Below are 22262 nucleotides of genomic sequence, written 5' to 3'. Positions count from 1 at the left end.
GGTAAATGGCAAGCTTTCCCATAAACCAGTTGATATGGGGACATTCCCAGTGGTGTTTTGAATGCTGTCCTGTATGCCCAAAGAGCATCATCCAGCTTCTTCGCCCAATCCTTTCTTGATGCACCCATAGTCTTTTCCAGAATCCTCTTTAGCTCTCTGTTGGATATCTCCGTTTGTCCACTTGTTTGGGGATGGTAAGGTGTGGCTACCTTGTGTTTCACCCCATATCGTAGGAGAAGAGCCTCTAGTGGTTTGTTACAAAAATGGATCCCTCCATCACTGATGAGGGCTCTTGGGACTCCGAACCGGCTGAAGATATTCTTCCTGAGGAAGTTCATGACCACTTTGTTGTCATTTGTTGGGGTTGCAATGGCCTCTACCCATTTGGACACATAATCCACTGCTACCAAGATGTACTTGTTTGCATATGAGGTTGGGAATGGTCCCATGAAATCTATTCTCCACACATCAAATACTTCCAATTCCAAAATGAAATTCTGTGGCATGGCATTTCTTTTGCGCAAGTTCCCAGATCTTTGGCATTAATTGCAGCTCCTTACCAGTTCTTTGGCATCCTTGAAAAGGGTGGGCCAAAAGAATCCACTTTGTAACACCTTTGCTGCAGTCCTGTCCCCTCCAAAGTGGCCTCCGTAGCATGAGCCGTGGCAATTCCATAGTACTTCTCATCCTTCCTCTTCTGAGACACATCTTCTAAGGATTCCATCTGAACACTTCTTGAAGAGATAAGGCTTATCCCAGACAAAGTATTTTGCATCATTCATGAGCTTCCTCTTTTGATGTTTATTGATCCCTGGAGGTAGAGCCCCAGTTGCCTTGAAGTTGGCAATGTCTGCAAACCATGGGGCTTTGTGCACTGTCATTAACTGCTCATCAGGGAAGAGCTCGTTCACACTCATATCATGTGTTCCCCCTTCCTCATGAGGAATCCTGGATAGGTGATCTGCCACCTTGTTCTCCACTCCCTTCTTATCTCTGATTTCAATATCAAACTCCTACAATAATAAGATCCACCTTATTAGTCTTGGTTTTGATTCTTGCTTGGCAAATAAATATTTAAGTGCTGTGTGATCTGTAAAAACAATTACTTTAGCACCAATGAGGTATGATCTAAACTTGTCAAACGCAAAAATTATGGCTAGCAATTCCTTTTCAGTAGTGGTATAATTTCTTTGAGCATCATTGAGGACCTTGCTAGCATAGTATATTACATGGACTAAGTTATTTTTCCTCTGCCCTAACACTGCCCCTACTGCAAAGTCAGATGCATCACACATCAATTCAAAGGGTAAGTTCCAATCAGGTGGGGAGATGATAGGGGCAGAGGACAATCTTTCTTTCAAATGCTCGAATGCCAACATGCAGGTTTCATCGAAGATGAATGGTGTATCTGATACAAGGAGATTACTCAAGAGCTTAGCTATTTTTGAAAAATCTTTAATAAATCTTCTGTAAAAGCCAGCATGCCCTAAAAAGCTTCTAATTTCCTTGACATCACTGGGTGGAGGAAGCTTTTCAATAAGTTCCACTTTAGCCTTGTCCACTTCGATTCCTTGGTTAGAAATCTTATGGCCAAGAACTAGTCCTCCTGTCACCATAAAGTGACATTTCTCCCAGTTCAAGACCAAATTGGTCTCTTGGCATCTTTTCAATACCAAGGCTAGGTGATTCAAGCAACTAGTAAAAGAATCTCCGAATACCGAGAAATCATCCATAAAAACTTTAATGAATTTCTCTATCATATCTGAGAAGATAAAAAGCATGCAGCATTGGAAAGTCACAGGTGCATTACATAGCCCAAATGGCATGCGCCTGTAGGCAAAAACTCCATATGGACAGGTAAATGAAGTTTTCTCTTGGTCTCTAGGATCAACCACTATTTGATTATATCCTGAATAACCATCAAGAAAACAGTAATAAGCATGTCCTGCGAGTCTTTCCAACATCTGATCCATGAATGGGAGAGGGAAATGATCCTTTGGTGTTGCTTCATTGAGTTTCCGATAGTCAATGCACATCCGCCATCCTGTGACGGTCCTTGTAGGTATCAGTTCGTTCCTCTCATTGGGAACCACAGTGATTCCTCCCTTCTTGGGCACAACATGCACGGGGCTGACACAATGGCTGTTTGAGATCGGGTATATTACTCCTCCTTGCCAAAGCTTCATAACCTCTTTCTGTACCACTTCCTTCATGATTGGGTTCAGCCTTCTTTGTGATTGAATGGATGGTTTTGCATCATCTTCCAACAGCATTTTATGCATGCATATAGCTGAACTGATTCCCTTCAGGTCAGCAAGGGTCCATCCGATGGCGTCCTTATGCTCCCGTAGCACCTTGAGCAGTTCATCCTCTTGATCTTGGTTGAGGCATGAGCTTATGATCACTGGGTAGTTTTCATTTTCTCCTAGGTATGCATATTTGAGAGTGGGTGGCAATGCTTTGAGATCAACCTTGGGTTCCTCTGACTTTTCAGTCTCTTCCTTTGGTGCTTCTTGAACATGACTCTCTGCTGTTGCAACATCCTCACTTGATATATACTCCTCCTCCATTGATCTCTCGGGCTCTTCATGCTCTTCTTCTTCAAAACACTCCTGCACTTCTTCTTCAAGTGCATCTAACCTCATGCATTCCCCCAATTGTTCTGGTGGGTAACTCATGGCCTTGAACACATTGAATGTCATCTTTTCATTGTGTAATCTCAAGGTAAGATCACCTTTTTGGACATCAATGATAGCTCCAACAGTAGCCAAGAATGGCCTTCCCAGAATAATGGAGGTCTTGGCTTCCTCCTGCATGTCCAACACTACAAAATCTGCCGGGAATATAAAGTCTCCTACTTTCACCAACAAATCCTCTACTATGCCACGAGGGAACTTGAACGATCGGTCTGCCAGTTGTAAGGCCATTTTTGTTGGTTTAGCCTCCTCGATGTTCATCTTCCTCATCATTGCTACTGACATCAAATTGATGCTGGCTCCTAAGTCACAAAGGGCCTTCTCTACTGTGATTTCCCCTATAATACAAGGGATCTGAAAGCTCCCAGGATCCTTCAACTTCTGGGGTAGTTTGTGCTGGATGATAGCACTACATTCTTCGATTAGTATCACAGTCTCATTGTTCTTCCAGCTTCTCTTCTTAGTCATCAGCTCCTTCAGGAACTTGGCATAGAGTGGCATTTGTTCTATTGCTTCAGCAAAGGGTATGTTGATTTGTAGTTTCTTGAAGATTTCCAAGAATCTTACGAACTGGTTGTCATCTTCATTTTTCTTCAACTGCTGAGGATATGGAGCTCTTGAGATGTTCAGTTTTGGCATCTCTTTTTCTTTTTGTGGACTTGAAGTGGGAGTTTGAACTTTATCTTGCTCTTCTCTCTTTTTATTTGAGCCTTCTTCTTGTGGTTTTTGGGAGAGTTCCTTAAGTTCCTTCCCACTCCTAAGTGTTATAGCTTGACACTCCTCCTCTTTGCTTGAATTGTTATCATTGCAAAGGTTGTGGTTAGAAAGCTGCTTGAATAGATAACCAATTTGTGTCTCCAGTTTCTTGATGGTAGCATTTTGATTCTGCATGTTTGACTGCACTTCCTCTCGAAATACTTTACTGTTTCGGACGTCTTTGCATATTCCTTCAAGTAAGGTTTCAAGCTTAGAGAGTCTGTCATCAATTGATGGTAGATTGGGATTAGAGGTGGAAGGATGAGAGGTATTGTTTTGGTTTTGATATGGGTGTGGAGAAGTGTTGTTGTGGGGGTGTTGATATGTCCTCTGTGTGAATGGTTGATGAGCTGCATTGTTGTTGGAGTTGTAACGTCTCTGGTCTTGGCTTTGATCTTGCTGATTCCCCCACCCAAAGTTTGGGTGGTTCCTCCATCCAGGGTTGTATGTCTTGGAGTATGGATCATGGTTCTGTCTAGGTGAATTCCCAATGTAGTTGGCTTGCTCAAGGTTACCCTCTGCCTCTTCATCCATTCCTTCTTGGGTTGTTGATGAAGTGGTGATGGCTGCCACTTGGTTCCTCTCCATCTTCTTGGTGAGGTCAGCTAGCTGCTTGGTAATGAGCTTGTTCTGAGCCAGCAGAGCATCTACATTGTTTAGCTCATTCACTCCTCTAGTGTTCCCTCTTTCGGAAGCATAGAAGTAGTCATTCTCAGCTACAGTCTCAATGACATCTATGGCTTCTTCAATGGTCTTCTTCTTGTTCAATGATCCTCCAGAGGAATGGTCTACTACCTTCTTTGATTCATATGACAAGCCTTCATAGAAGATGTGCAACTGCACCCATTCATTGAACATATCTGGTGGACATCTCCTTGTTAGGTCTTTGAACCTTTCCCAAGCTTCATAAAGTGTCTCTCCATCTTGCTGTCTGAACGTCTGCACTTCAGTTCTCAGCCTATTGATCCTTTGAGGGGGTAAAACCTTACCAAAAACTTATTCACTACCTCTTCCCAATTTGTCAGGCTTTCTTTTGGAAAGGATTCAAGCCATTTGGATGCCTTGTCCCTGAGTGAAAAAGGGAACAAGAGCAGCCTATAGACATCCTGGTGGACTCCATTGGACTTCACTATGTCACAAATCCTCAAGAAGGTGGTCAAGTGTTGATTCGGATCTTCTTGAGCACCTCCTCCAAATGAGCAATTATTCTACACAAGAGTGATGAGCTGAGGTTTTAGCTCGAAATTGTTAGCATGGATTGTTGGCTTTTTTGGATGTTACTTCCACAGTTGCCTGGGTTTGGATTGATGTAAGAGCCTAACACTCTTCTATCCTCCCCAGCATGATTTGCTCTACCTCCTCCCCCATGGTTATGAGCCTCTTCTTCATGTTGGTTTTCCATGTTGCCTTCCATGTTTAGTTCAAAGTGTTCCTCCTCCTCTTCAGCACCGATTGCACGTTTTGCTCTTGCTTCCCTCCTTAATCTAAGGATGGTCCTCTCTGGTTCAGAATCGAAGGAAGTTGAAGCCCCGCTTCTTCTCCCTGTCATACAACCAACAAGTACAAGCAAGTAACAATATGTGCAGATAGTATTGCTGTCAGAATTACTGTTAGTTGTGAGTGATGCAATTTATCAAACAGTTAGTAGGTTAGCAAAATGAATGGTAAATAACAAAGAACATGAAAGAGTAGAGGGGGAAGGGAAGAAGTTAACTAAAACAAAAAGTAAATTACTCGAACAGAAAATTAAATCAATAAAACAAAAATGCTCAATCTAGTGATCTTCTAATTTAATCATTGTTATGCACAATCAATCCCCGGCAACGGCGCCATAAACTTGATGCAGGTGGAAACTGTCTCTCAACAAATTTCCTTCGGCAAGTGTACCGAATTTGTCGTCAAGTAAAAACTCACAATAGAGTGAGGTCGAATTCCACAGGGATTGATTGATCAAGCAACTTTAATTAGAAGAATGTTCTAGTTGAGCGAATTCAGAATTTGGGTTGAGATTTGCAGAAAATAAAATGGCGAGAATGTAAATGACAGAAAAAGTAAATGCTAGAATTAAAGGGATGAACGTAAATTGCAGAATTGTAAAAGAGAATGGGGTGTTTGCTTATAAAAGTAAACGCAGAAATTAAAGAGAATGGGTGAGATCAAAAATGGGGAGTTCATTGGGCTCAGGAGATGTTGCAATTCTCCAGATCAAGTTCATTTTCATCTCTTCCTCAATCAATGCACTCATTGATCTCCTTGGTAATCTTAATTGATCGAATTACAATTTCTTGCAATTCAATCTCTCAAATCTTGATCAATAGCCAATTCCTTGGTCAATTGCTCATGAAAAGAGATGAAGTGTGGTCACTGACTATACCACATGCATTTCCCAAATCAGGTGTTGAGAGGATTATAGTCACATATCCATCCAAACCTAATTTGGTCCAGCATGAGAAAGCATTTCTAGCTTGATCTCTTCATTCCTCTTCCAAGGTTCAGAAGAGATCCAAGTTTGAATAGCTTCTTTTCCAAGATAACTACCCAATTGGATGAAGATCAAAAGCTTTCAAGTAAAATCAAGAGAAAAGATAGAAGAAGAATAATGAAAACTAGTATTGATCCATCAATTTACAACAGAGCTCCCTAACCCAATGAAATGGGTTTAGTTGTTCATATCTCTAGAAAATGAAAACAAAGATGGAGAATACATCATGGAACTAGAAGAGCAGAGAAAGTAAAAATACAGAGAGTAGTTTTCCAACTTCCAGAACTCTTTAAATAATTCAAAGCTACTCCTATATATACTACTCTTCTCAGCTTCTAGTTGGTTCTTCAAGTCTTGGGCCTTTGGATCTTGAGTTTGAAGCAGTTATCTTCTTCATTTGGGCTTGGCTTTACTTGCAGAGAGAAAGTGTGAAGTGGGCAGAGACTTTAGCTCAGGACGTTAGGGGTGTTAACGTTTAGTGAAAGTATGAGTTCGAGAACATTAGTGACACTCAACATTGTCACTAACGTTCCAATGTACCCCTTTGCCTCACGTTAGAGCCCACGTTAACTAGGTTAACGTGGCTTCTAACGTGGCCTTGCCAACCTTCGAGAACGTTAGTAACACTCAACATTGTCACTAACGTTCCAGTGTGCCCCTATGTCTCACGTTAGAGTCCCACGTTAACTAAGTTAACGTGGCCTTGCCAACCTTCGAGAACGTTAGTGACACTTAACATTGTCACTAACGTTCCAGTGTGCCCCTAAGTCTCACGTTAGAATCCCACGTTAACGAAGTTAACGTGGCTTCTAACGTGGCCATTCTTAGCCATCCCTAACGTTAGTGACAATGTTGAGTGTCACTAACGTTGGCTCATCATTCACTCATCAACGTTAGCTTCCACGTTAACTAAGTTAACGTGGCTCCTTGGGGGTTTTGTGGGTGCTTCCAACGTTAGTGACAATGTTGAGTGTCACTAACGTTGTCAACCTCCCTTGCCTCTTACGTTAGCTCCCACGTTAACCAAGTTAACGTGGGAGTTAACGTGGTACATTGCACCTTAGGCCAACGTTAGTGACAATGTTGAATGTCACTAACGTTGGCTTCCTTCCCCCTTTTAGCGTTAGAGGCCACATTAACTAAGTTAACGTGGACTCTAACGTGGCCACTTATGATCATTGGCCAACGTTAGTGATAATGTTAAGTGTCACTAACGTTGGCTCAAAGTCCCTTCTTCACGTTAGAGTTCACGTTAACTTAGTTAACGTGACTCTTAACGTGGGCAATGATGGCTTCGAGAGCGTTATTGGCAATCACTTTTCTCATTAACTTTGCAAGTTACCTCCCATTCCACGTTAGTGGTAACGTTAATTAGATTAACGTGACTGCTAAGTGGTTCTTTCTTGCTTCCTTTGGTCCTGAAATTAAGCAATAGAGTGCATCAAAGTTTTAATCCAAGTCATGGGTAATGCAACATACAATTTGTCACTAAACTCATGCAAAATCCTCATGAAATCATGTAAAATGCACAATGTATGCTTGAATCAAGGTATAAGTGAATATCCACCCAAAACTAGCTTATTTCCTAAGGAAATGCATGAAACTACCCTAAAAACAGTAGAGAAAAGGTCAGTGAAACTGGCCAAGATGCCCTGGCATCAAACTTGTACTTGCCAGAGTCAAAGGGTTGGCAACCTGCCCAAGAGAAATGAGATGCCACAGCAATACATTCTAAAACTTGAACTGTTTGATGTATGGGGAATTGATTTCATGGGACCATTCCCACCTTCATATTCAAACAAGTTTATCTTGGTGGCAGTAGACTAGGTATCTAAGTGGGTGGAAGCAGTGGCAACCCCAACTAATGACAACAAGGTAGTTGGTGCACGAAATTGCAATCACACTTTTGCAACCCCGCACAACTAACCAGCAAGTGCACTGGGTCGTCCAAGTAATACCTTACGTGAGTAAGGGTCGATCCCACGGAGATTGTTGGCTTGAAGCAAGCTATGGTTATCTTGTAAATCTTAGTCAGGATGTCAGAGATTATCAGGGTTGATTGTGAAAAGCAAAAGAACATAAAATAAGTACTTGTTATGTAGTAATGGAGAATAGGTTGAGGTTTTGGAGATGCTCCATCTTCTGAATCTCTGCTTTCCTACTATCTTCTTCATCAAACACGCAAGGCTCCTTCCATGGCAAGCTGTATGTAGGGTTTCACCGTTGTCAATGGCTACCTCCCATCCTCTCAGTGGAAATGTTCAACGCACCCTGTCACGGCACGGCTATCCATCTGTCGGTTCTCAATCAGGCCAGAATAGAATCCAATGATTCTTTTGCGTCTGTCACTAATGCCCCGCCCTCAGGAGTTTGAAGTTCGTCACAGTCATTCAATCATTGAATCCTACTCAGAATACCACAGACAAGGTTTAGACCTTCCGGATTCTCTTGAATGCCGCCATCAATTCTAGCTTATACCACGAAGATTCTGATTAAAGAATCCAAGAGATATCTACTCAATCTAAAGTAGAACGGAGGTGGTTGTCAGGCACGCGTTCATAGTTGAGAATATGATGAGTGTCACGGGCTATCACATTCATCCGGGATAAGAGCAAGTGATATCTTAGAACGGAAGCAAGCATGATTGAATAAGAAACAGTAGTAATTGCATTAATCCATCAAGACACAGCAGAGCTCCTCACCCCCAACCATGGGGTTTAGAGACTCATGCTGTAAGAAGTACACAAAGAAACGTGTAAAGTGTCATGAGGTACAGATACAATGTCAAAAGATCCTATTAATAGTGAACTAGTAACCTAGGGTATACAGGAATGAGTAAATGACGTAAAAATCCACTTTTGGGTCCACTTAGTGTGTGCTTGGGCTGAGCATTGAAGCTTTCATGTGTAGAGACCTTTTCTGGAGTTAAACGCCAGCTTTCATGCCAGTTTGGGCGTTTAACTCCAATTTTTGTGCCAGTTCCAGCGTTAAACGCTGGAAATTCTGAGGTTGATTTGCAACGCCGGTTTGGGCCCTCAAACCTCGGACAAAGTATGGACTATTATACATTGCTGGAAAGCCCAGAATGTCTACTTTCCAACGCCGTTGAGAGCGCGCCAATTGGGCTTCTGTAGCTCTAGAAAATCCACTTCGAGTGCAGGGAGGTCAGAATCCAACAGCATCTGCAGTCCTTTTCAGCCTCTAAATCAGATTTTTGCTCAGATCCCTCAATTTCAGCCAGAAAATACCTGAAATCATAGAAAAATACACAAACTCATAGTAAAGTCCAGGAAAGTGAATTTTAACTAAAAACTAATAAAAATATACTAAAAACTAACTAAATCATACTAAAAACATACTAAAAACAATGCCAAAAAGCGTATAAATTATCCGCTCATCACAACACCAAACTTAAATTGTTGCTTGTCCCCAAGCAACTGAAAATCAAAATAGAATAAAAAGAAGAGAATATACTATAGACTCCAAAATATCAAAGAAACATAGTTCCAATTAGATGAGCGGGACCAGTAGCTTTTTGCTTCCGAACAGTTTTGGCATCTCACTTTATCCTTTGAAGTTCAGAATGATTGGCCTCTTTAGGAACTCAGAACTCAGATAGTGTTATTGATTCTCCTAGTTAAGTATAATGATTCTTGAACATAGCTAGTGTATGAGTCTTGGCTGTCGCCCAAAGCACTCTGTCTTCCAGTACTACCACCGGATACATACATGCCACAGACACATAATTGGGTGAACCTTTTCAGATTGTGACCTAGCTTTGCTAGAGTCCCCAATTAGAGGTGTCCAGGGTTCTTAAGCACACTCTTTTTGCCTTGGTTCACAACTTTATTTATTTCTCTTTTTTTTTTCTCTTTTTTTTTTCGAATTTTTTTTTGTATTCACTGCTTTTTCTAGCTTCAAGAATCAATCTGATGATTTTTTAGATCCTCAATAACAGTTCTCTTTTTCCCTCATTCTTTCAAGAGCCAACAATTTTAACATTCTCAAAACAACAAATTCAAAAGACATATGCACTGTTCAAGCATTCATTCAGAAAACAAAAAGTATTGTCACCACATCAAACTAATTCAACTAGTTTCAAGGATAAATTCGAAATCCTGTACTTCTTGTTCTTTTGTGATTAAAGCATTTTTCATTTAAGAGAGGTGATGGATTTATAGGACATTCATAGCTTTAAGACATGAATTCTAAATTTTATTAATTATGAATTAAGAACAAGACTCAAAAATAGATATAAGATGAGACTAAAAATAGAAAACAAAAATTTAAATAGGCTCCTAATGATAGAGGTTTTCACAGAGTTAGGACTCAACAACCTTGATTTTGAGAAGTGGATGCTCCCTCAAATTGAGGGGAGAACTTTTGGCGTTTCAGTTCTTGAAGTTCACGCCCCTGCTTCTCTTGTTCCTTCAGCAATTTGCAGAGCATGCAGTTCTGATTCTGCTGTTCTTCCTTAAGTTGCTCCATAGTCTCTTGCAACTTGGTGATAGATGCTTCTAGGCTGGCCCAGTAGCCAATTTTAGGAAATTCAGGGAGGAACTCCTGCGCTCTCCTTTTGATAGAGTTGTCTTGCATTTGTCCTTCCATTGACTTCTTGGTGATTGGATGTTCAATGGGTATGAATTCATCTACTCCCATCTTTACCCCAGCCTCTTTACAGAGCAAGGAGATCAAGCTTGGGTAAGCCAGTTTGGCTTCAGTGGAATTCTTATTTGCAATTGTGTAGATCTCACAAGCAATCACATGATGAACCTCCACTTCTTTTCCAAGCATAATGCAATGAATCATCACTGCTCTCTTGATAGTGACCTCAGAACGGTTGCTAGTGGGCAATATGGAACGCCCAATAAAGTCTAGCCAACCTCTTGCAATTGGTTTGAGGTCTCCCCTCTTGAGTTGGTTTGGGACACCCTTTGAATTGGTTATCCACTTAGTTCCAGGGAGGCATATGTCCTCTAGAACTTGATCCAATCCTTTATCTGCTCTCACCATTCTCCTATTAAAGGATTCAGGATCATCTTGCAGTTGAGGCAATTTGAAGATTTCTCTTATTTTGTCCAGATGGAAGTACATAACTTTCCCTCTGACCATGGTTCTGTAAGTATGGTAAGCGGTTCCAGTCATTCTCTGCTTATCTGTTAGCCACAGATTTGAGTAGAATTCCTGAACCATATTCCTTCCAACCTTTATCTCAGGATTGGTTAGAACTTCCCATCCTCTGTTTCGGATTTGCTCTTGGATCCCCGGATATTCATCTTCTTTCAGATCAAATTTTACTTCCGGGATCACTGACCTCAGACCCATTATTTTGTGATAATGGTCTTCATGTTCTTTGGTTATGAACTTCTCTTAATTCCAAAGATTCTTTGGATTATTCTCTTTCTTTCCTCTTAAATTGGTTTATTTTCCCTTAGGAGCCATGATCTTGATGAATCTTGGCTTTAGTGATCACGGAAAAGCACACCAAACTTAGAGGTTTGCTTGTCCTCAAGCAAAAGAAAGGAAGGAGGAGAGAGAGGAGGAGAGCAAATTCGAATGGTGTCGGGGAATGGTGAGGCCGAACGTGTTTTTATAAGGGGGGAAGGAGATTTCGAAAGAAATTGAAAGGAGATTTGAGAAGATATGGAGAGAATTTGAGAGAAGGGTAAGTTTTTGAACAAGATTTGGGATTGATTTGAGAGAGATTTGAAGAATGATTTTAATTTTTTTGAGGATTTGAAAGTGAATGATGAAAGGTTGAGATGGGTTCATGTGGAAAAATATGGGTAAGAAAAGGAAAGTTTGAAAAAAATTTGATTGGAAAACAAAATCTTGGTCCCCCACCTTTCTGGCGTTAAACGCCCAGAATGGCATCCATTCTGGCGTTTAACGCCCATTTGTTGCCCATTGTGGGCGTTTAACGCCCAGCCAGGTGCCCTGGCTGGCGTTAAACGCCATAATTCCCTTTATCACTGGGCGTTTTGCTAAACGCCCAGGATGCTGCACACCTGGCGTTAAACGCCCAGAATGGTGCCCATTCTGGCGTTTAACGCCCAAAATGGCACCTTTACTGGCGTTAAACGCCCAGAATGGTGTCCATTCTGGCGTTTAACGCCCAAAATGCCCCTTACTGGCGTTTTTTCGCCAGTAAGCTCTTTTTCTCTGCTTTTTGTGCTGAATCCTTCTGTAACTCTGTGAATTCCTTCATTTTTGATACTTGCCTTTGTAAAAACAAAACATATAACCTGCTAATCACTGGGTTGCCTCCCAGCAAGTGCTTCTTTACTGTCTTTAGCTGGACCTTTACTGAGAATCACTCAAGTCTCAGTTCTGAGCATTCCTGCTCAAAATTGCCTTCAAGATAATGCTTGATTCTTTGCCTATTAACAATGAACTTTTTGTTATAATCAATATCCTGAAGTTCAACATATCCATATGGTGACACTCCTGTAATCACATACGGACCCCTCCACTGGGATTTAAGTTTTCCTGGAAACAATCTGAGCCTAGAGTTGAAGAGCAGAACTTTTTGTCCTAGCTCAAAGACTCTGGTTGACAACTTCTTGTCATGCCATTTCTTTGCCTTTTCCTTATAAATTTTTGCATTTTCAAAGGCATTGAGTCTGAACTCCTCTAGCTCATTTAACTGGAGCAATCTTTTTTCACCAGCTAACTGAGCATCCATATTTAGGAATCTGGTTGCCCAGTAGGCTTTATGTTCCAGTTCCACGGGCAGATGACAGGCCTTCCCATACACCAGTTGGTATGGAGAGGTTCCTATAGGAGTCTTGAATGCTGTTCTGTATGCCCACAGAGCATCATCCAAACTCCTTGCCCAATCCTTTCTTCGGGCTATTACAGTCCGTTCTAGGATTCTTTTTAGTTCTCTGTTAGAGACTTCAGCTTGCCCATTTGTCTGTGGATGATACGGAGTTGCCACTTTGTGGCTAATTCCATATCTGACCATAGCAGAGTATAGCTGTCTATTGCAGAAATGAGTGCCCCCGTCACTGATTAGTACTCTGGGAACACCAAACCTGCTGAAGATGTGTTTCTGGAGGAATTTCAGCACGGTCTTGGTATCATTAGTGGGTGTAGCAATTGCTTCTACCCACTTAGATACATAGTCCACTGCCACCAGAATGTAAGTGTTTGAGTATGATGGTGGGAATGGACCCATGAAGTCAATTCCCCATACATCAAACAATTCTATCTCTAATATCCCTTGTTGAGGCATGGCATATCCGTGAGGCAAGTTACCAGCTCTTTGGCAACTGTCACAGTTACGCACAAACTCTCGGGAATCTTTATAGAGAGTAGGCCAGTAGAAGCCACATTGGAGGACTTTAGTGGCTGTTCGCTCACTTCCAAAATGTCCTCCATACTGTGATCCATGGCAATGCCATAGGATCCTTTGTGCTTCTTCTCTGGGTACACATCTGCGGATCATTCCGTCTGCACATCTCTTAAAGAGATATGGCTCATCCCATAGGTAGTACTTGGCATTTGAAATTAATTTCTTTCTTTGCACTCTGCTGTACTCCTGGGGTATGAACCTCACAGCTTTATAGTTTGCAATATCTGCAAACCATGGAGCTTCCTGAATGGCAAAGAGTTGCTCATCTGGGAAAGTCTCAGAGATCTCAGTAGAAGGGAGGGACGTCCCAGCTACTGGTTCTATTCGGGACAGATGATCAACTACTTGGTTCTCTGTCCCTTTTCTGTCTCTTAATTCTATATCAAACTCTTGCAGAAGCAACACCCATCTTATAAGCCTGGGTTTTGAATCCTGCTTTGTGAGTAAGTATTTAAGAGTAGCATGGTCAGTGTACACAATCACCTTTGATCCCACTAGATAAGATCTAAACTTGTCAATGGCATAGACCACTGCAAGTAATTCTTTTTCTGTAGTTGTGTAATTCTTCTGTGCATCATTTAGAACACGGCTGGCATAATAAATGATGTGCAGAAGCTTGTTATAACTCTGTCCCAACACTGCACCAATGGCATGGTCACTGGCATCACACATTAATTCAAATGGCAATGTCCAATCTGGTGCAGAGATGACTGGTGCTGTGACCAGCTTAGCTTTCAGGGTCTCAAACGGCTGCTGACACTGTGTGTCAAACACAAATGGCGTGTCAGCAGCTAGCAGGTTACTCAAAGGTTTTGCAATTTTCAAAAAATCCTTTATGAACCTTCTGTAGAATCCTGCATGCCCCAGAAAGCTTCTGATTGCCTTAACATTGGCAGGTGGTGGTAATTTTTCAATTACCTCTACCTTTGCCTTATCCACCTCTATTCCCCTGCTCGAAATTTTGTGCCCAAGGACAATTCCTTCAGTCACCATAAAGTGACATTTCTCCCAGTTTAAAACCAGGTTAGTCTCTTGGCACCTTTTCAGGACAAGTGCTAGGTGATTAAGACAGGAGCTGAATGAGTCTCCATATACTGAGAAATCATCCATGAAGACTTCCAGGAATTTCTCCACCATATCAGAGAAGATGGATAACATGCATCTCTGAAAGGTTGCAGGAGCATTACACAGACCAAAAGGCATCCTCCTGTAGGCAAACACGCCAGAAGGGCAAGTAAATGCTGTTTTCTCTTGGTCCTGAGGATCTACTGCAATTTGGTTGTAACCTGAATAGCCATCCAAAAAGCAGTAATAATCATGACCAGCTAGTCTTTCTAGCATTTGGTCTATGAATGGTAAAGGAAAATGATCCTTTCTGGTGGCTGTATTGAGCCTTCTGTAGTCAATACACATACGCTGCCCTGTGACTGTTCTTGTAGGAACCAGTTCATTTTTTTCATTATGAACCACTGTCATGCCTCCCTTTTTGGGGACAACTTGGACAGGGCTCACCCAGGGGCTATCAGAAATAGGATAAATAATCCCAGCCTCTAGTAATTTAGTGACCTCTTTCTGCACCACCTCCTTCATGGCTGGATTTAGCCTCCTCTGTGGTTGGACCACTGGTTTGGCATTATCCTCCAACAGGATCTTGTGCATGCATCTAGCTGGGCTAATGCCTTTAAGATCACTTATGGACCACCCAAGAGCTGTCTTGTGTGTCCTTAGCACTTGAATCAGTGCTTCCTCTTCCTGTGGATTCAAAGCAGAGCTTATAATCACTGGAAAAGTGTCACCCTCTCCCAGAAATGCATACTTCAGGGATGGTGGTAGTGGTTTGAGTTCAGGTTTGGGAGGCTTATCCTCCTCCTGAGGAATTTTCGAAAATTCCTTTGTTTCCTATGGTTCTTCTTGATCAGGCTGAGCATCCTTGAAGATGTCTTCAAGCTCTGATTCTAGGCTTTCAGTCATATTGATCTCTTCCACCAAAGAGTCAATAATGTCAGCGCCCATGCAGTCATTTGGTGTGTCTGGATGCTGCATAGCTTTCACAGCATTCAACTTGAACTCATCCTCATTGACTCTCAGGGTTACTTCCCCTTTTTGTACATCAATGAGAGTTCGTCCAGTTGCTAGGAAAGGTCTTCCTAGAATGAGAGTTGCACTCTTGTGCTCCTCCATTTCCAGCACCACAAAGTCAGTTGGAAAGGCAAATGGCCCAACCTTGACAATCATATCCTCTACTATGCCTGAAGGATGTTTAATGGAGCCATCAGCAAGTTGGAGGCATATCCGGGTTGGTTTGACTTCTCCAGTCAACCCAAGCTTTCTGATAGTGGATGCAGGTATTAGATTGATGCTTGCTCCAAGATCACATAGGGCTGTCTTGGTGCAAACGCCTTCTAATGTGCATGGTATCATAAAGCTTCCTGGATCTTGAAGCTTTTCTGGTAAGCTTTTCAGAATGACTGCACTGCATTCTTCTGTGAGAAATACTTTTTCAGTTTCTCTCCAATCCTTCTTATGACTTAAGATCTCTTTCATAAACTTTGCATAAGAAGGTATTTGCTCAAGTGCCTCTGCAAACGGAATCTTTATTTCAAGAGTCCTTAAATAATTTGCAAAGCGGGCAAATTGCTTATCCTGCTCCGCTTGGCGGAGTTTCTGAGGATAAGGCATCTTGGCTTTATATTCTTCAACCTTAGTTGCTGCAGGCTTGTTCCTTACAGAAGTGGTTGAAGAATCCTTTTTAGAGGGATTACTGTCAGCACTCTCAGGTGTCTGATCTTCCCTTGGCGTCTGAACGCCAGGATTGGGTGGAAAATGGGCGTTAAACGCCAACTTTTCCCCCTTTTCTGGCGTTTGAACGCCAGAACTGGGCAGGGAATGGGCGTTTAACGCCAGCTTTCCCTCCCTTCCTAGCGTTTGAACGCCACTAGCATTCCTCTCTGGGCTCTTACTGTCCTCAGAGGGATTTTGAACAGTGGTTTGGTTATCCTCTGTCAATTGTTCCTTATTTGACTTTTTACTCTTTTGAGTGGTGTTGTTCAGTGTCTTCCCACTCCTCATTTGAACTGCTTGACACTCTCCTGTTATCTGTTTAGATATCTGCTGTTTTGCTTGATTCAACTGCAGTTCTATGTTCTTGTTAGCAACTTTAGTTTCATGGAGCATCTCTTTAAATTCTGCTAACTGTTCTGTCATCAGGAGCAATTGTTGATTAAGCTCAATCATCTGTTCTTGAGGATTAGGATCAGTGACTACTGCCATGACTTCCTCTTTTGGAGAGAACTCATTGCTAGAGTATAAATATTGGTTTCTAGCAACAGTGTCTATAAGCTCTTGAGCCTCTTCAATTGTCTTCCTCATGTGTATAGATCCACCAGCTGAGTGGTCTAAAGACATCTGAGCTTTTTCTGTAAGCCCATAGTAGAAGATGTCTGATGAGCGGATAATTTATACGCTTTTTGGCATTGTTTTTAGTATGTTTTTAGTAGGATTTGGTTAGTTTTTAGTATATTTTTATTAGTTTTTAGTTAAAATTTACTTTTCTGGACTTTACTATGAGTTTGTGTGTTTTTCTGTGATTTCAGGTATTTTCTGGCTGAAATTGAGGGACCTGAGCAAAAATCTGATTCAGAGACTGAAAAGGACTGCAGATGCTGTTGGATTCTGACCTCCCTGCACTCGAAGTAGATTTTCTGGAGCTACAGAAGCCCAATTGGTGCGCTCTCAACGGCGTTGGAAAGTAGACATCCTGGGCTTTCCAGAAATATATGATAGTCCATACTTTGCCCAAGATTTGATGGCCCAAACCGGCGTTCAAAGTCACCTTCAGATTTCCCAGCGTTAAACGCCGGAACTGGCACCAAAATGGGAGTTAAACGCCCAAACTGGCATAAAAGCTGGCGTTTAACTCCAAGAAGAGTCTCTACACGAAAATGCTTCATTGCTCAGCCCAAGCACACACCAAGTGGGCCCGGAAGTGGATTTTTATGTCATTTACTCATCTCTGTACACCCTAGGCTACTAGTTTTCTATAAGTAGGACCTTTTACTATTGTATTTTCATCTTGGTTCTTCTGGTTCCCTCTCTGGGGCCGAAACCAATGATCACTATTGTTCTTATGTATTTTCAATGGTGGAGTTTCTACACACCATAGATTAAGGTGTGGAGCTCTGCTGTACCTCGAGTATTAATGCAATTACTATTGTTCTTCTATTCAATTCCGCTTGTTCTTTGTCCAAGATATCACTTGTTCTTCAACTTGATGAATGTGATGATCCGTGACACTCATCATCATTCTCACCTATGAACGTGTGACTGACAACCACCTCCGTTCTACCTTAGATTGGGTGAATATCTCTTGGATTCTTTAACCGGAATCTTCGTGGTATAGGCTAGAACTGATGGCGGCATTCAAGAGAATCCGGAAGGTCTAACCTTGTCTGTGGTATTCTGAGTAGGATTCAATGATTGAATGACTGTGACGTGCTTCAAACTCCTAGCAGGCGGGGCGTTAGTGACAGACGCAAAAGAATCACTGGATTCTATTCCGGCCTGACCGAGAACCGACAGATGGATAGCCGTGCCGTGACAGGGTGCGTTGAACATTTCCACTGAGAGGATGGGAGGTAGCCACTGACAACGGTGAAACCCTTGCTTAAGCTTGCCATGGAAAGGAGTAAGAAGGATTGGAAGAAGACAGTAGGAAAGCAGAGAGACGGAAGGGAAGGCATCTTCATACGCTTATCTGAAGTTCTCACCAATGAATTACATAAGTATCTCTATCTTTATCTTTATGTTTTATTCATCATCTATACCCATTTGAGTCTGCCTGACTAAGATTTACAAGATGACCATAGCTTGCTTCATACCAACAATCTCCGTGGGATCGACCCTTACTCGCGTAAGGTTTATTACTTGGACGACCCAGTGCACTTGCTGGTTAGTTGTGCGAAGTTGTAGTGATCACAATTTCGTGCACCAAGTTTTTGGCGCCGTTGCCGGGGATTGTTTTGTGTATGGACAACTGACGGTTCATCTTGTTGCTTAGATTAGGTATTTTTCTTCAGAGTTCTTAAGAATGAATTCTAGTGTTTCAAGGTGATGTTCTTATCATCACCAAAGCTGATTGATTCTCATCAATTTAGCTCTTGAATGCAATGTCCTGCTGAAGCTTGGCTAGCCATGTCTAATTTCTTTAGACTAAAGCTTTAGACTAACATTGCATGATTCCTGGAATTCTCATTAAGAATTTTGATACCTTTATTTTCTTTTCCATATAATTTTCGAAAAAGCACAAAAAATTTACAAAATCATAAAAACCAAAAATATTTTATGTTTCTTGCTTGAGTCTAGTGTCTCATCTTAAGTTTGGTGTCAATTGCATGCATTCATTCATGTGTCTTAAGGATCTTCAAGTAATTCTTGATTATTTCTTACTCTGATCTTTGAATTCTCTTGACTTGAGTGTTTTGTTGTTCTCCATATGCATTCTCATTTTGTCAGTGTCAGTAGTATACAAACTGCTAAGTTTGGTGTCTTGCATGCATTGTTATTTGATTTTAGTTGCATTTTGATTATTAAAAATCCAAAAATATTTTTAATTTGTGTCTTCTCAAGTCAATAATACAGAGAATTGAAGATTCAGAACATACAGCAGAGGAATTGCACAGAAAAAGCTGGGCATTCAAAACGCCCAGTGAAGAAGGACAGACTGGCGTTTAAACGCCAGCCAGGGTACCTGGTTGGGCGTTTAATGCCCAAAAGGGTATAGTTTTGGGCGTTAAACGCCAGAATGTGCACCATTCTGGGCGTTTAACGCCAGGATGGCACAAGAGGGAAGATTTTGTTTTCAAATCCAATTTTTTTCAAGTTTTCAAAGTTTTTCAAAATCAAATCTTTTTCAAATCATATCTTTTCAATCAAATGTTTTCAAAATCAATTTCTTTCCTTTTTCAAAGATACTTGCTAACAATTAATGATTTGATTCAACATTTCAAGTATGTTGCCTTTTCTGTTGAGAAATGTTTAATGTTTGAATCATATCTTTTCTTGATAGCCAAGTTATTAATTTTTAAAATCAAATCTTTTTAAAAATTGTTTTCAAATCATATCTTCTCAATTACATGTTTTTTAAAACCAATCATATCTTCTTAACCTCATCTTTTTCAAAATAGTTTTCAATCAAATCTTTTTGACTTCTAACTTCAAAATCTTTTTCAAAACTCACTTGATTCTTTTTCCACTTTGAGTTTTCGAAAATTATCAATCAATTTTTCAAATTGATTTAAAAAAAAAAACTTTTTAATTAATTTTCGAAAATTCTCTTCCCCTCTTCCCACATCCTTTTATGTATGGAGTACCACTCTTTCTCAATGCACAATTCGAACTCTATCTGATTAAGTTCGAATTCTTCTACCTCTTTCTTTTATTTTTCTGTTCTTCTGACACCTCAAGGAATCTTTATACTGTGACATAGAGGATTCCATATTTTCTTGTTCTCTTCTCTTTCATATGAGCAAGAGCAGAGACAAAGGCATTCTTGTTGAAGCTGACCCTGAACCTGAAAGGACCTTGAAGCGAAAGCTAAGAGAAGCTAAGGCACAACTCTCTACAGAGGACCTAACAGAAATCTTCAAAGAAGAAGAACACATGGCAGCCGAAAACAACAACAATGCAAACAATGCAAGGAAGGTGCTGGGTGACTTTACTGCACCTACTCCCGACTTCTATGGGAGAAGCATCTCTATCCCTGCCATTGGAGCAAACAACTTTGAGCTTAAGCCTCAATTAGTTTCTCTAATGCAACAGAATTGCAAGTTTCATGGACTTCCATTGGAAGATCCCCATCAGTTTTTAGCTGAATTCTTGCAAATCTGTGACACTGTCAAGACTAATGGGGTTGACCCTGAGGTCTACAGACTTATGCTATTCCCTTTTGCTGTAAGAGACAGAGCTAGGACATGGTTGGATTCACAACCTAAAGAAAGCCTGGACTCATGGGAAAAGCTAGTCAATGCCTTCTTGGCAAAGTTCTTTCCACCTCAAAAATTGAGTAAGCTTAGAGTGGAAGTCCAAACCTTCAGACAGAAGGATGGAGAATCCCTCTATGAAGCGTGGGAAAGATACAAACAATTGATCAGAAAATGTCCTTCTGACATGCTTTCTGAATGGAGCATCATAGGTATTTTCTATGATGGTCTCTCTGAACTGTTCAAGATGTCTTTGGATAGCTCTACTGGAGGATCTCTTCATCTGAAGAAGACGCCTACAGAAGCTCAAGAACTGATTGAAATGGTTACAAATAACCAATTCATGTACACTTCTGAAAGGAATCCTGTGAACAATGGGACAAATCAGAAGAAAGGAGTTCTTGAGATTGATACTCTGAATGCCATTCTGGCTCAGAACAAGATATTGACTCAACAAGTCAATTTGATTTCTCAAAGTCTGTCTGGAATGCAAAATGCACCAAGCAGTACTAAGGATGCTTCATCTGAAGAAGAAGCCTATGACCCTGAGAACCCTTCAATGGAAGAGGTGAATTACCTAGGAGAACCCTATGGAAACACCTATAATTCTTCATGGAGAAATCACCCAAATTTCTCATGGAAGGATCAACAGAGACCTCAACAAGGTTTCAACAACAATAATGGTGGAAGAAACAGGTTTAGCAATGGCAAGCCTTTTCCATCATCTTCTCAGCAACAGACAGAGAGTTCTAAGCAGAACACCTCTGACTTAGCAACCATGGTGTCTGATCTAATCAAAACCACTCAAAGTTTCATGACTGAAACAAGGTCCTCCATTAGGAATTTGGAGGCACAAGTGGGACAGCTGAGCAAGAAAGTTACTGAACTCCCTCCTAGTACTCTCCCAAGCAACACAGAAGAAAATCCAAAAGGAGAGTGCAAGGCCATCAACATGGCCGAATTTGGAGAGGAAGGATAGGAAGTGAACGCCACTGAGGAAGACCTCAGTGGGCGTGCACTGACCTCCATTGAGTTCCCCAATGAGGAACCATGGGAATCTGAGGCTCAAAATGAGACCATAGAGATTCCATTGGATTTACTTCTGCCTTTCATGAGCTTTGATGAGTATTCTTCCTCTGAAGAGGATGAGTATGTCACTGAAGAGCAAGTTGCTAAATACCTTGGAGCAATCATGAAGCTAAATGACAAGTTATTTGGAAATAAGACTTGGGAGGATGAACCCCCTTTGCTCACCAAAGAACTGGATGACTTGTCTAGGCAGAAATTACCTCAAAAGAGACAAGACCCTGGGAAGTTTTCACTACCTTGTACCATAGGCACCATGACCTTCAAGAAGGCTCTGTGTGACTTAGGGTCAAGTGTAAACCTCATGCCTCTCTCTGTAATGGAGAAGCTAGGGATCTTTGAGGTACAAGCTGCAAGAATCTCATTAGAGATGGCAGACAACTCAAGAAAACAAGCCTATGGACTTGTAGAGGATGTTCTGGTAAAGGTTGAAGACCATTACATCCCTACTGATTTTATAGTCCTAGAGATTGGGAAGTGCATGGATGAATCCATCATCCTTGGCAGACCCTTCCTAGCCACAGCAAAGGCTGTGATTGATGTTGATAGAGGAGAGTTGATCATTCAAGTGAATGAAGAAGCCTTGGTGTTTAAAGCTCAAGGATATCCCTCTGTCATCATGGAGAGGAAGCATGAAGAGCTTCTCTCAAAACAGAGCCAAACAGAGCCCCCACAGTCAAACTCTAAGTTTGGTGTTGGGAGGCCACAACCAAACTTTAAGTTTGGTGTTGAACCCCCACATTCAAACTCTAAGTTTGGTGTTGGGAGGTTTCAACATTGCTCTGAGAAAATGTGAGGCTCCATGAGAGCCCTCTGTCAAGCTACTGACATTAAAAAAGCACTTGTTGGGAGGCAACCCAATGCTATATTTTATCTATTTTCTTTTGTTATTTTATGTTTTTTTGTAG

The 22262-nt window shown here is 41.3% G+C and overlaps 1 protein-coding gene and 1 non-coding gene across 2 annotated transcripts; both read right to left on the bottom strand.

Moving 5' to 3' along the window:
• Positions 1-683: 683 nt before the first annotated feature.
• On the bottom strand, positions 684-3197 carry LOC130934083 (uncharacterized). The gene is made up of 3 exons (XM_057863672.1): positions 1919-3197; positions 1107-1606; positions 684-1013 (listed from the first exon to the last, which is right to left on the bottom strand). The coding sequence occupies exons 1-3, from the start codon at positions 3195-3197 to the stop codon at positions 684-686; spliced, it is 2109 nt and encodes a 702-aa protein (XP_057719655.1).
• Positions 3198-20353: 17156 nt separating this feature from the next.
• On the bottom strand, positions 20354-20461 carry LOC130937202 (small nucleolar RNA R71). Its single transcript, XR_009068431.1, has one exon. It is a non-coding gene; the product is annotated as a small nucleolar RNA R71 (small nucleolar RNA).
• Between the last annotated feature and the right edge of the window lie 1801 nt (positions 20462-22262).

Source organism: Arachis stenosperma, chromosome 6 (genome assembly GCF_014773155.1).
Source record: "Arachis stenosperma cultivar V10309 chromosome 6, arast.V10309.gnm1.PFL2, whole genome shotgun sequence".
Taxonomy (NCBI): Eukaryota; Viridiplantae; Streptophyta; class Magnoliopsida; order Fabales; family Fabaceae; genus Arachis; species Arachis stenosperma.
The sequence above is the reverse complement of the archived record's forward strand: the minus strand, read 5'-3'. Positions and strand labels throughout refer to the sequence as shown.

Bases quoted from the DNA above. Each gene is read 5' to 3' on its own strand.
- LOC130934083 (XM_057863672.1), bottom strand. From the start codon at position 3,197: ATGCCACTCTATGCCAAGTTCCTGAAGGAGCTGATGACTAAGAAGAGA. The intron at 1,607-1,918 runs GTTATTCAGGAT...TTATGGTGACAG, and splicing joins TTATTACTGTTTTCTTGATG to GAGGACTAGTTCTTGGCCAT. The intron at 1,014-1,106 runs GTAATTGTTTTT...TTATTATTGTAG, and splicing joins CATACCTCATTGGTGCTAAA to GAGTTTGATATTGAAATCAG.